Raw genomic sequence first — 13,224 nt, forward strand, 5'->3', positions numbered from 1 at the left:
TCTTTTAGCTACTTGTAAAATAATCTAATTTTATATCATCATTTTACCGGATTATTCTTCAGTACATCGATTGTGTATCTAAAATAATATCATTATCCTTATTCTGTTTTTTCCAAAATTCTTTTAAATATCTTTTTTGGTTAGATTACTTTATACTTTTTACTTTTATTTTTTAATTTCAAAAAAAATTTGGTGATTGTTCTATTCTGTTACAATGTGCATTATCATATTCTAATGAATTATTCATTACATACATTTAAAAAAACTTGTTAAAAATGAAATTAAAAAATTATGTTTATTATTACGCTGTGAATGTGTCAACAGCGGTCATGCCTGTATCTGTATCCCATATTTGCCACAACCTTTCTGTATCTGCATTTGTGTATTTCGGTTTCAGCTGATACATTTGATTTGGCGTGTAATTTGAGTTAGTATACATATCTTCAGTACGGTGGCACTGCGCGCCATCTTACCGAAGATACGTCAATCTGACACTTTACAAAACCACTAACGTATATTTTACATCGCATATGCAATATTTCTAATAACCTTAAACTATTTCTGCCACGTAAAGTATTTATCACATAAACCACCTCATCTCACCTCTCTGTACGTTATATATTGTGCGCAGGTCATTGCCCATGGCAACTCCCCGCGACACAATGCACGTGCATGAAAAAATAAACGTTCTCACTAACGTTCTCACTAACGTTCTCACTAACGTTCCCACTAATGTTCTCACTAACGTTCTCACTAACGTTCCCACTAATGTTCTCATTTACAAAAGTATTGCAACTCTTTCCATTGCTGTGCTTCACATAATAGTTCATATTCTTCAGTATCACTACTGTCGCTCCAATCGTCTGAGTCAAAGTCGCTGTCATAATTAATGTTTATAAGTTTTGACAAATGTAATGAAACACGCTTACCGTTTGTATCTACTGCTTGTATATATCTTCCATTATGTTTGCTATCATAAATGCTTAAACTAACTTTACCCTTTCTCCCTCGTATCTGATAGAATGTATTCTCACGCGGAACGAAGAACAAATTCTTGAACTCATGACCGTTGTAGTTTGTTATCTCAATAGTTTTCGTCATTACATCCAAATAAAAATTTTCAGTAAAAATAAAACTAATGAAATATTTTATTCCTCACTGTCGTCTGCTTTATCCTGTTCCATATTAAGTTCTGTCAAAATGTAAGCTATTCAATTCTATCGTCGGGGGAAGTATCACAAATCTATTAATTTTTTTGTAAAAGTATACAAAAACATATGGTGTTCAATTAGTTTATAATAATATAAATATTAAGATTATCCAAAATAAGAAAAACTAGGTTTTGAGAACACTTTTGAGATGATAATCAAAATATTTTGATTGAAAAATAATATATTATTTATCAGATATAGAATGGATTTTTTCAAATTTAAAAATTCTGAAAAATAAACAGTTTTGTAAAGTAAAAAAAATGAACGAAAACTCGAGACCTCGTATTCCAAATGAATGGGTAAGATATATGTATGAAAAACTTGAAAGTGGTGAGTAAGGATGTCAATTTGGAAGAAAAGTGAGAAAATTTTGATTGTGAACTCATCTCTAATATTTTGGCTCCTTAATATATTTGAATAATGATCTTTGAGAAGAGTTCTCAAAAGTATTCACAAAAGCTATTTTTCCTTGAAATTTAAAAATCCTGTTTATTATATATTACCGAATTCAATTCCCTACATATTTCAAAATATTCTATGAGCATTTCAATTTTTGAAAAAAACATATTTTTTCCAAATATATTTATTATCATATTTCTAATAATATTTCCTAAAGCGTCACTTTTTACTTCCTCGATGATTATTTCCCTCTCAAAAAATTCAATAGCTTACATTTTGACAGAACTTAATATGTAACAATCCAACTCTTCTAAGAGTATATAAGAATTTCCGAAAAAGTGGCACTCAAAAAAGTGACACTTTCAATAGGGAGTAACACTTAAAAAGTGACAATTTAAAATTCACAATAAATAAAAATAATAAATTTTTTAGTCTATTAAATTATTCTTTTCTTTGAAATCCTCCAAAAATTCTTCGAAATGTTCTAAAATATAACCTGGAGAATTATAACAAAATTCATTAATTTCTAACATATACGTATCTAACAATTCATTTGGAATTTCAAACGATCTTAAATATGTAATTGAATTTTGTATCTTCTCATTTATTTGAGAAAGTTTTTCTTCAGCATTTTCCAATAAAAATCTTAATGGATTCAAATTGGCTTCTTGATTCTGAACAAAATTTAATACTTGGTATAAACGTGATTGAACTTCTCTTTTCAATTTTGTTTTATAATCTGTCAATCGAGGCTCGCGAATTCTAATTGAAGGAATAAAACCTGTTTGAAGTAAATCGTTTTTAATACGATAAAAGTAATTGGGTGCAACTTCTTCTAAAAGATTTTTGACAAAAATATCAATTCTTTGATTTTTAACGCAGCCAAAATCGTGATATTTTATCTTTTTAAATAAAGATTCAGAAACGGTATTCACAACGGTTAATTCATTTGGTCTGGCAGCGGCTATCCACTGTTGTTTATGAATGTCCCACTGACGTGTAAAGTATTGATTAAATTCCAATTGATCTTGAATTTTATCAATAATGTGCTCTTTATACATTTTTGCAGCATCTTCTTCTGTGCAATCACGATAATAACATAAAATGTTCATAAATTTTTCGACTTCTGATCTAATCTCTTCATCATTTATCTTTGAGAGATTCTTTTTAAGTGCGCGTATTACATGTAGCGCGCACCAAAAGATATTGCACTCCGGAAATGAATTCCTAATCCCGTTGAAAATGTTTAGTGCACAGTCAGACATGATAAATTCAGGTTCTGTGTGAGTTGTTTCAAAATATTTACTTAAGCAAAAAGAAATATTTTCACTATTATCTGGATATATTATAAAATAACACAAAGGGATAGAATGAGTATTAGCAAATTTGGTAGCTAATACATAAAAAGGAAATCCATGAATAATTAATTTAAACGTAGAGTCTAAGTGATAAATTGGTGGTTTTTCATGAATTTGAGAGATCATATCATTATCAGAGTAAATAAAAACCAATTTGTCTGGAAAATCAGTATCTTCACCTTGAATGTCAAAATAAATAAGGTCATCATGTTGATCTTCCCATTGATTAACATAGTTTTGTAAAGATTGAAATTGATTTAAAGATATGTCTGGTAAAGATCTCATAAGATCTTTTTGTTGTAAATAATATTTCAATTGATTGATTGCAGTTTGTTTCATAGTCATGTGAATACAAGTATGATCTTTAGGTATTTCAAGCGTTTTGTTGACTTCTTGTGTTGCATTAAGTGGACTTCCGTGATTCATGAGAAATTTTTTAATCCAAGCACGGTAAGTACCACTTGTAGGTGTATTTTTATGTTGTGGTGGTGGTCCTGAGTGAATATGAGTTAAGTTTGCAGATTTAAAAATGTAATTGTCGAAATTTTTAATAAATTTAAAGCCTGCTGGGCAGCCTTCGTATTCGCATCGGTGGTAGATTAATACTCCTGTTCCAATTGATAGTTTTTGTGGGTCTTTGACAAATCTTATGTTACCATGCAGCTCTGCAGCTATAACAAAACGAGAATATTCTAAATATCCTATGGCTTGATCAACCTCGCATGGAGGATCGGGTGGAGGATGTTGCATTGAGCAGCAAAAAGGAAAAATAAAATTGAAAACTCACATTGAAAAAATAACGGTTTAATAGAAAATATTTTTTTTCTTCTGAAAAAGAATTATCTTTGAGTATCTAAATTGGGATAAAGGATATAGAATAGATAACTAGTACTTAATATATGATACATGTACACGAAATGGAAGAATGTGTACTAAAAGAAAGAGAAATTTTAGCTTAATATTTTACATACGAATCAATTATCTTTGGTTAAAAGGTAGAATTGTTGGCTATGATGTACTGATTCATGATCAGTACATCATAGCCAACAATTCCTTATACAAAATTCAAAAACTTGGGTGCAATCAGTTCTGATTGCACCCAAGTTTTTGAACTTTCTTGAGGGAATTAAAGGGTGAGAGATTTATAGTCTATCTATATATCTCCCACCCTCTAATTCCCTCCCTGACAGCGGGAAACTTTGTCTGAATGTTAAACTATTCAGACAAAGTTTCCCACTGTTTGCGAAGGAATTGTTGGCTATGATGTACTGATTCATGATCAGTACATCATAGCCAACAATTCCTTATATAAAGTTCAAAAACTTGGGTGCAATCAGAACTGATTGCACCCAAGTTTTTGAACTTTCTTGAGGGAATGGAAGAGTAAGAGGTATACATTATGAATATATACCTCTTACCCTTCCATTCCCTCTCTGACAGCGGGAAACTTTGTCTGAATGTTAAACTATTCAGACAAAGTTTCCCGCTGTCAGCGAAAGAATTGTTCCATCTGGTGCATAGAGTGTGAATCTATGCACCAAATGGAGCAAGTCCCTCGCGAAATTGCCAAAACTTGCGTCGCATTTCAAAGATTGCGACCCAAATTTTGGCGATTTCTAGTAGAGATGGAGTATTTTGAGTCACTGACCTATATGCAGTGGCTCAAAGGGCTCCATCTCTACTTTGAAGCAAGGAAACTTTCCTCGAAATTTTGATAATTTGAAGAAAGTTTTCAAGCAATTAACAAAGGATTACTCGCTATGAGGTAAAAATTCTAGATTTTCACCTCATAGCGAGAGCTTCCCTTTCATTGCTTGAAAACTTTCCCCAGCTTCAAAATTGGGGAAAGGGCTGTAAAGTCGACTCCGATACCAGCAGGTACCAGAGTATTTAAAAGAGAAGCCCTCGTACGAGTTTCTATGAAGACCTTCTCATTCAAGAAGATCTTAATAGAAAATCGTACGAGGGCATTGGAAACTCGCGTCTGGTACATGTTGGTACCAGAGTGTTTGAGATTTGAAGACTCTGGTACTAACATGTACCAGAATTTATGATGAATTTAAGATGGACCATTATAAAATGGTAGCGGTTTGTTTCAAAAAATTTTAGATGAGATTTGCATAGATATAGATTATATGATTTATACATATGAAAAATAATATATAAAAATATAATTTTGAGATAATTATGTAAATAATATTTTAAATATTTGAATTTGAGGTATAATTTTATAGTAAAATATATTATAAAGAGTATTTATATAAATATTGTAAAATAATATAAGTAATAAAAATTGAGACCCCCTCCCTGTTTTTGTTGTTTTGTCACTTTTTCGGTAATTCTTATTGTTTCCCAAATAAAAATTTTCAGTAAAAATAAAACTAATGAAATATTTTATTCCTCACTGTCGTCTGCTTTATCCAACTCTTCTAACTTCTTCTTAAGTTCAGCAATGTTGTCCTCATGAAGTTTAATCTTTCTCAAAATTCCTTCTCTATCTAATGGTTGCTTTATCTTTCTAAACTGAACTCTACCATCCTTCATAGTATGAATGTAAAAACCTTCTGGAATAGTTCCTGATTTAATGTATTCTACCAAAAACTTTTGTTTCATTGCTTCAGTGACTTTATTTGTCATTTTACTCTAAATAAAATGTTCAAATAAAATAAAAATAACGTTATTTTTTCAGTAAGGAAACGCAGGAGTTTTACGATTTATTTGAGGAGTAGGTTCTGGTTTAAATGTTGGAGTCGGTTTAGGAGTTGACTTTTGAACAGGAGTTTGTACTTCCATAGGTTCAGGAGTCATTGAAGGTTTTGCTTGTGAAGGCGTTGGTTTTGGCGAAGGTGTTGGAGTTTGTTTAACTTCAGCTACTTCAGTATTATTTACAACATTTGCTTTATTTCTTTTCAACATCATAACTGCTCCTGCTGTAGCTAGCAAACCTAGTGGGAGACCATATCTTATATAAGGACTTGACCAAATGCTATTTTTGACAGGAGCTGGTGGAACACCTAACCTTGGTGAGACTGCTCTTTGCCATTGTGCAGCTCGTAAGAAATATTCAATAGGTGCTCCATAATCGTTTGGTAAAGTTTGTTTCATAGATGGTGAAGGTTCACGAGAGCTTGATGAAGAACTCATTTATAAGCTTTAAAATAAACGTTCATCCTTTATTCCTCACTGTCGTCCGTAGCTAAGTTATAGTCATCTAATCTTATTATGGGGATGCCATTAGCACGCACCTGAATGGCAAAGCAACAATCCCTCATAAATCCAATAAGTGGCTTTGGTACATTTTCAGTTGCTAGTTCAATAGGTCCTTTAACAGACAATTTGTATGTTATTGGAGCAGTAGATGTTTGACCTTGCTGGAAGCAAAAGTCCACTTCTGTTGGAAAACCACATAAGAAATGTGTGTTGTCATAGCTATCCCATTTATGTTCCACACTACCATCATCCACCAATGACCTCATAACATCTTCATTAAATCCTATCATATCATTGTTTGTATTGCAGGCGTTCGCAACCATTTCATAAAATACAGGTCCATATGATTTTTCAGGTTCTGCAGGCATATTTCCATAAGCTCCCATGGAAAGCTGAAGATATTTAAACTTAGGGTTCTCAAAATTAACATAATAGTTGTCTTTCTTTCTAAATAGTGCCCAAATACTTTTAACATTAATAGGCGTATAAGCTGCTGTAAATGTTGCACTTGAACTATCTGTATTCTTTGAGAATGAACCGTCCATAGGAATCCAATCCATAACTTTAACAGGAAAACATAAAGCCTCGTTTGTATAATGTTCTACAAGTTCTGTATAAATGTTAGGGTCTAAAGAGAATGACTTTGGATGAATGAAACATTCATTAAAATCCATCTTTGTTCGAAATAGTTGCTGGGTTACAGTTGTAATAGTAACTGTTCCACTAGCTTCTACTGCCTTCGTTATCATAGTGAATGGTTCATTCCATGGAACAAATTTATTTGTCGGTGGATTTGAATCTGAAGCAAATGCAACTTTAAGAGTTGGATTGAAAGCAATGATATCATTTACAGATATAGATGTGCATTGTAAGGCGTCGCTACTGAACTTTACTTTAAGCTGAATGTTTCCTGCAAATGCTGGAATAAATCGAATAGCTTCTAATGGAAAAACTTCTAACAGGAATTCTTAAACGAAGCTTAAAATCAAATGATTTTCCTGCTGTAATTGGACCACTAACAATTTGTCCTGTTCTGCATGTTCCCGAATGACTCCATACATCTTCATGTCGAGTCTTTGAGAAAACATCTACTTTCTTTATTTGTTCGGTAGTTTGTGAGTTTGAAGTTATATATGCTTCTTCTCTTGCGTTGTCTTGAGAATATACGATACGACCATTTGCAAGGATTTGATATCCAGCAACTGCATAGAAAGCGTCATCGAAACCAATCCAAAATCCTGGTGGGTTTGTTTTATTGGAACCTGAACCAATTTCTTTATCTACAATAAATTGACCTTCCATTTTATACGTAATGAATGTATTGTAAAGGTCCAACATATTTTCACCAGGAGGTGAGAGATTGAATGTTACCCATGTGTTATCTTTAGCAGTTCCAGGTTGTGATGGAATCTTTGCGTCAGAATATTTTCTATTAGTGTCACCAATTTGAACTGCATTGTCTATGATATCGAAATATGAGCGAATCTGATGAATATGCTCTGCTGGAGTAAATTCGTTTAGCTGTTCGTTCTGCATGTATTTACTTCAGATAAAAATATCTATTTACTTCATTATTCTCACTCTTCTTCTTGGCATTCGTGGTGGAAGTTGTTTCTTGACATTTTCAATGAACTGTACATTCTCTTTTGTCTCAACTTCTTTCACTGGCGGGTCAGGATTCTTTGACTCGGTTTGTTTTTCAATGAAATTCACGAACTTTGCAATAAGCTCTTGGTTCGTTATTGAAAGTACATCTGGCTTCTTTTCTTCTGGTTCTTTTGGTGGCTCAGTTTGAACAGAAGGTTTTATATGGGCTTCGTGGACTTCACCCTTGCCATACACCTTAATGTTGTCGCTTTCTGCATTCGCTAATGGAACCTTTCTTTTTCTTACGTATATTTTACCATCTTTACTCTGACTTACGTAATAGAAAGGATGTTGTATTCCTCTTGCGTCATTTAATATAATAGACTCTCGCTCTGATTTTGACAAGCTCATTTTACATCGGTTAAAGTTTTAAGTTAGATTTTTATCCGCAGTCAAATGACTCAGACAAGCCCTACGGACAAGACCCAAGGGGTCATAGATGTTGAAGCATTGAAGAAAGAAATTCGTGAGCAAATTTTATCCGAACTGAAGGAACAAAAACAAGAACAAAAGCCAGAGAGACCAAAGAGAAAACTTAGTGAAAAACAACTTGCTGCATTAGCTGCTGGAAGACAAAAGAACCCAAGACTACTGGCGAAGAAAGCTAGAGAAGAAGCTGAAGCAAAAGCTAAAGAAGCTGAAGCAAAAGCAAAGAAAGAGTAAATGTGTTATTTTTATCGGAACTAAATGTATAGACAAATACCTTTATCTGTTGCGTTCAGTAGTGAAAACCCTGACGTCAAAATAAAGGGGAACAGAGTAACGTTTAAGTTTCCAACAGACTGGATTGTGAACATAAATGAAGAGAAGTACATTGGCATAACATCTATGTATATAACACGTGCTTTCAGAAAGGTTGACTTTATACTTCAAGTCGAGATAGAAAATGACGAACAGTCTTTAAGCGCCCAAAACATTCACATATACAAATACTTTAAAGACGATACAACATTGTTGCAATGTATGATTTCATTTAATGAGATGTTCGAGAAAAAGTTCAACATTGAAGTACAAACTTTACAGCCTTTACGTGAGTTTCTTGCACAACTGAAAGAAGAAGGTAGTCAGCCACAACTTATAGACTTTCATTATGAATTTAATGAAAATGAAGATGGAACACATGACTGTCAGTTTGTTGTATTCTCACCATTCAATGAAGTCGCTAAAGAGAAAGAAAATCCATTACGTATAAGATTTCAAATCTCTGAACCAAGTGATGATTTCAAGAATGTTTTCAATTATGATGCAATGCTTCCGAGGAAAAATGAATTTTCAAAGATTGTAACACCTGGCATTTGGGATAGAAAGCAAGCTATATTATATTCAAACTTAAGTAAGGGAGTTGAAAATGAGTTCATTGGTCATACAAGAACTTCACCACTTCCTAACCCTAAATACTATAAATTAACTGGCTTCAATCGTGAGTTTTGGATAGACATGTTCTCCACTCATGACCATAACTGCCCAGTGTTCTTACCTCCAGACCATAAGGACTGTCTCTACATTGAAGCACAACTCTTAAACTCTACCATCGCAGTATTGTAAATGACCACATGGGCTTCGCCCTTGCCGCTAGCGGCTTATTTTTATCACGAATGACCTCATTGCTGACAAAAATAAATGACCTCAGAACTTTAACTTACGAATAAAGCTTGTTTTAGTCGTTATTGAGAAGTTAAACTTCTCTTCAAAGCAAGGACTAGAAGACTTACATAAGTCAAATCCAATCTCTTGACCGTCATAAAGTGCTTTGTAAAGTTTCATTAAACTGAACTCAGAGTCTTTGTCATATGTTCCAACAGGTATGTGAATGTTCTTATCTTCATTGTAATAGCATTGTATAGCTTCAGGAAACATTTCATTAGCTGTTAAAGCAAGAACGTCTTGTTTTACACCTTTACAACGTGCATGAAATGCAACTTCATTTAAATCATTCGTGAGTAAGTCTATGTAAGTCTTCTTTCCACAAAATATTGACTTGTATGCTAAACTTTGTTTTCCAGGTGTTATTTCTGCGAAGTCAGAATGGAACTGACCTAATGTTTTACCAATAAGTTCTCTACCGTATCTCTTCTTAAATTCTGAGCTAACAGTGGGATGTCTTCATTGAAAATATGCATGCTATCGCAGTCCTGGTAAAATATTTGAAGACCCATATCTTCAGCAGTACAGAATACTTCACACATTATTCTCTTCGACATAGACAGAATGTTAACACCAAGTGGACAGAAGTTAAAGTGTCTGCAAATGCTTTTCGTTAGCTTGAAAATAGTTTTATCTGAACCATCCAAACCTTCGAACTTCACTATATGGTTGTAGTTTCTGATGGCATATCTTATAGCATCTTTGTCATTTACTATGGTTATTTTTGACTCAATAGGAGATAGAATAGTTTTGCCATAAATACTGTTCAGAATGAGCTTTATATTTTCTTGCAAAGGATTTCCTTCTTTCTTATACTTTAACCTTAACTCAAACAACTTCTTTACTTCATCTCTTATTCTAATATCTCTGTTTCCATCGTAATAGTATCCTTGCAACACTTCACATTTGACACCTTGATATTTTATGAGGTCTTGTAATGTTATATGGTCAACATACATTAAACAGCAAGTGTTTGAACTTCTGGGAACGTTAAGTTCTGGATTTAGTTCAGGGTCACAAACTATTAAAGGAAAGTGTCTATGTATTCCAATCTCTGTTATCTTAATGAGAACAAAGAAGCCAGACATAAACTTTTCACCAATGGGTTCCTTTTGGTCGTCATCGAATAAATGTCTCATGAGATACTCTGTGCTTAACATTTCTTTCTTCATACTTTGGAATACCTTCTAAAGTATAAAGTCTTGCTATAGCTGATGGATATAATGAAACAGCGTCGAAGTCAGCAATGAGTTTCTTTTCGCTCTTTTGTTTCATGTTATCTGACAGCATACATCTTCCACCTTGAATACAGCGTGAAATAAATTCTCTTGGTTTATTTGAGAGGTCATATAAATTTCCATTCGGGAAGTACACTCTGTTCTCAAACAATTTGTTAGCAATTGAACAAATACTAACGTAGTCATAAACGTTTAAATCAAATTCTTTCAATATGTCATTGCGGAACTTAACAAAACCTTCTCTTAAAATTCTTACATCTTGTTTGCAATAAAATGTGCTATACTTTTCTAAGTCGAAGTGGTTTCATCTATTCTGCAACCTTTGATGGAATCTATGTTTTTCATGAATGTATCTGCATCCCGGATAAACTTACATGCTTCAGAAATGACACCAGTTCTGTTGTCATTTGCTAACAAAACACTGCTGTAGTAGTTATATGGAAATACTTCTTTCGGTCCTGTTTGTAAGTTAAACATAGCAGGAAATAGTTTAAGCTTCTTATTTATAACACTGTAAGAGTCTTTTATAATAATTGCCCTTCCTTTATATAAGCCAGTTATTTGCATTGTTCGTGAACCTTTAATGATGGGAGTTCCTTTCACTTCTGTCATGTGTCTTAAGATGAAGTTTATATCATAACTGAGGTTATGGAAATATAAAACTCTTGTCAGGAAGTCGTTCCAAAAATTCTGTTGCACAGTTCTGACCCCAAATGCTTTCACTCACTGAACCATCTTCACTGTCATAACAGATGTTAAAAGCTTTATGAAAGCCGTCTGTGCTACACTCAAAGTCAGCAAAGAAAACGTGCTCAGGAATGAACTTGCACTTATTTTTATTTACTTCTTTTGACTCTGCTTTCTTCTTCAGTTGTACACAATACTTTGGAGCATATGAAAGTCTTTAAATGGTGCAAGGTTCTGTTTATATAAGTCAGTCGTATATGTGAAAAGTTCTCCATAAGAAATAGGTTCGAAATATTTGCACTCCCATAATGTTTTCATAACATCCCATAACGGTGTTGTTCTATCATAACGAACTACATATTTATCTTCTCTCTTTGTATAAATCTTCATCTGTTTCTTAATGTTCATTCCACCAAACTCCTTCAAGATTTCTATATAGTTGCGAATGAAATATGTTGTCATAGGTAATCTTTCGTTTAGCATGTAGTGGTCTTCAACAAGAAGTAAGTCAATAGTTCTAACAGTTTCACATTCTTTTGGTATGTAGTGAATTATTCTGTTATCTTTGGAGTTGTCGAAATAACCAATGGTAACATTAAATGCTATACCTGTTGCGTCAGAAATTTCTTGTACTTTACTTTGAGGAAAGTCTCTAACACGAATGACTTCTCTCATGTGGTCAATAGTTTCTTCATTTACTCCAGCCTGAATGCAAGCATAAACGAAACAATTGTCTTCTGTCATAAGTGCTGCAGTTCTTTTGTTCAGTTCATTGAAGATTTGGTAGCGTTCAAGATTTATAGGTAATGTGCAAAGATACTTCCAGAACTGACCGCTTCTCTTCTTATAAAACTTCTTTTCACCAAGGATTTCATTCCAGAAGTCATCTATATCTTGTTTATCTCCTGTTTGTTTAAGTCTGTTCAATAATCTTTTCTGTCTTTCTGTCAGTGTGCTTTCATCTCTATATGGTCGCTTCTGTGGCTTTCCTTTCTTAACATCTGACATCGTTAAGCCTTCATATTCAGTTAAATCATACATCTTTATTTCAGTAAGATTCTTTATGTTTGTCAAGAAGAAGTCATAGTGCATTTCAACAATACCTGCAGCGTTTGCTTCTATCTCTGATATAAAGTTCTCCTTCAAGAGCTGATGTAGTAATGTTCCAATATTATTGAGGTTTAACGTAGAACATTCATACTTTCCACCAAGTTTATAACATACCATCCATCTTTTTTGTGAGTTTATTTTAATCTTCTCTAAGAGTCTCATGAAAACCTTACCGAAATGTTTGTGTAAGTAGTCTCTGTTTGGTTCATCTAAAGCTTCGATGTTAAAGTCAATGAGTCTATTGCCTGACTTCACATTCCTCTTCCTATTCTCTTCATCTTTCTTTAACCATCTCTCACCTTCTTTTGGTTTGTCGTCAATGGAACGAATGACATCGTTAGCTTTGCGAACTTGTTCTATAGCGCTCTTAAACATCTCTCCTCTCTGTTGTTTCAGTGTGTCGTCTCTTCTTCTTGTTTCACCAACGTTTGCATTTGTTATGTCAAACATTTCTCTTCTTACTTCATGAGGTACTGAACGTCTATGATATAAGTCAATAGCAACGTCATTTAAAGGAAATGCTCTTGCATGGACTTCGTCCTCGCCGCGTTGCGGCTTTATGAACTCATGAATTCTATCATAACTTATAGCACCATTGTAGTCATTGAGGATGTCAGCGAGTGCTTTTTTGTTTGTTGCGTAATGTTTTGCTACTTCTATGTTAGCTTCTGTTAGAAGTTGTTTTATTTCCGAGTGTTCTAACTTAGACAACTTCCGATA

The 13,224-nt window shown here is 33.4% G+C and overlaps 6 protein-coding genes and 2 pseudogenes across 8 annotated transcripts, besides 5 other annotated features; 2 read left to right on the forward strand and 6 right to left on the reverse strand.

The window, feature by feature from the left end:
- The first annotated feature begins 11 nt into the window (after positions 1-11).
- Positions 12-40: a mobile genetic element.
- Positions 41-1,176: 1,136 nt separating this feature from the next.
- Positions 1,177-1,217: a mobile genetic element.
- Positions 1,218-1,868: 651 nt separating this feature from the next.
- Positions 1,869-1,910: a mobile genetic element.
- A 14-nt stretch (positions 1,911-1,924) lies between these two features.
- Positions 1,925-5,320: a mobile genetic element.
- TVAGG3_0368780 (zinc ion binding protein family) lies at positions 2,039-2,722 on the reverse strand (the record flags this gene model as incomplete). Its single annotated transcript, XM_001287088.1, has 1 exon — positions 2,039-2,722. The coding sequence occupies one exon, from the start codon at positions 2,720-2,722 to the stop codon at positions 2,039-2,041; it is 684 nt and encodes a 227-aa protein (XP_001287089.1).
- Positions 5,321-5,382: 62 nt separating the features above from the next.
- Positions 5,383-13,224: part of a mobile genetic element that runs on past the window's edge.
- Positions 5,654-6,112, reverse strand: TVAGG3_0368800 (repellent protein 1 family; the record flags this gene model as incomplete). The annotated part of the gene is made up of 1 exon (XM_051231698.1): positions 5,654-6,112. One exon carries the CDS (start codon positions 6,110-6,112, stop codon positions 5,654-5,656), a length of 459 nt encoding a protein of 152 aa, XP_051101428.1.
- Positions 6,142-6,564, reverse strand: TVAGG3_0368810 (uncharacterized protein; the record flags this gene model as incomplete). Its single annotated transcript, XM_051231699.1, has 1 exon — positions 6,142-6,564. The coding sequence occupies one exon, from the start codon at positions 6,562-6,564 to the stop codon at positions 6,142-6,144; it is 423 nt and encodes a 140-aa protein (XP_051101429.1).
- On the reverse strand, positions 7,742-8,176 carry TVAGG3_0368820 (uncharacterized protein; the record flags this gene model as incomplete). The annotated part of the gene is made up of 1 exon (XM_001300671.2): positions 7,742-8,176. The coding sequence occupies one exon, from the start codon at positions 8,174-8,176 to the stop codon at positions 7,742-7,744; it is 435 nt and encodes a 144-aa protein (XP_001300672.2).
- On the forward strand, positions 8,222-8,488 carry TVAGG3_0368830 (uncharacterized protein; the record flags this gene model as incomplete). Its single annotated transcript, XM_001300670.2, has 1 exon — positions 8,222-8,488. One exon carries the CDS (start codon positions 8,222-8,224, stop codon positions 8,486-8,488), a length of 267 nt encoding a protein of 88 aa, XP_001300671.2.
- TVAGG3_0368840 (uncharacterized protein) lies at positions 8,513-9,370 on the forward strand (the record flags this gene model as incomplete). The annotated part of the gene is made up of 1 exon (XM_001295016.2): positions 8,513-9,370. The coding sequence occupies one exon, from the start codon at positions 8,513-8,515 to the stop codon at positions 9,368-9,370; it is 858 nt and encodes a 285-aa protein (XP_001295017.2).
- Positions 10,037-11,184, reverse strand: TVAGG3_0368850 (annotated as a pseudogene). Its single transcript has one exon. A coding segment is annotated over exon 1 (1,148 nt).
- TVAGG3_0368860 lies at positions 11,220-12,402 on the reverse strand (annotated as a pseudogene). Its single transcript has one exon. A coding segment is annotated over exon 1 (1,183 nt).

The sequence above is a fragment of the Trichomonas vaginalis genome, chromosome V (assembly GCF_026262505.1).
Source record: "Trichomonas vaginalis G3 chromosome V, whole genome shotgun sequence".
Taxonomy (NCBI): Eukaryota; Parabasalia; order Trichomonadida; family Trichomonadidae; genus Trichomonas; species Trichomonas vaginalis.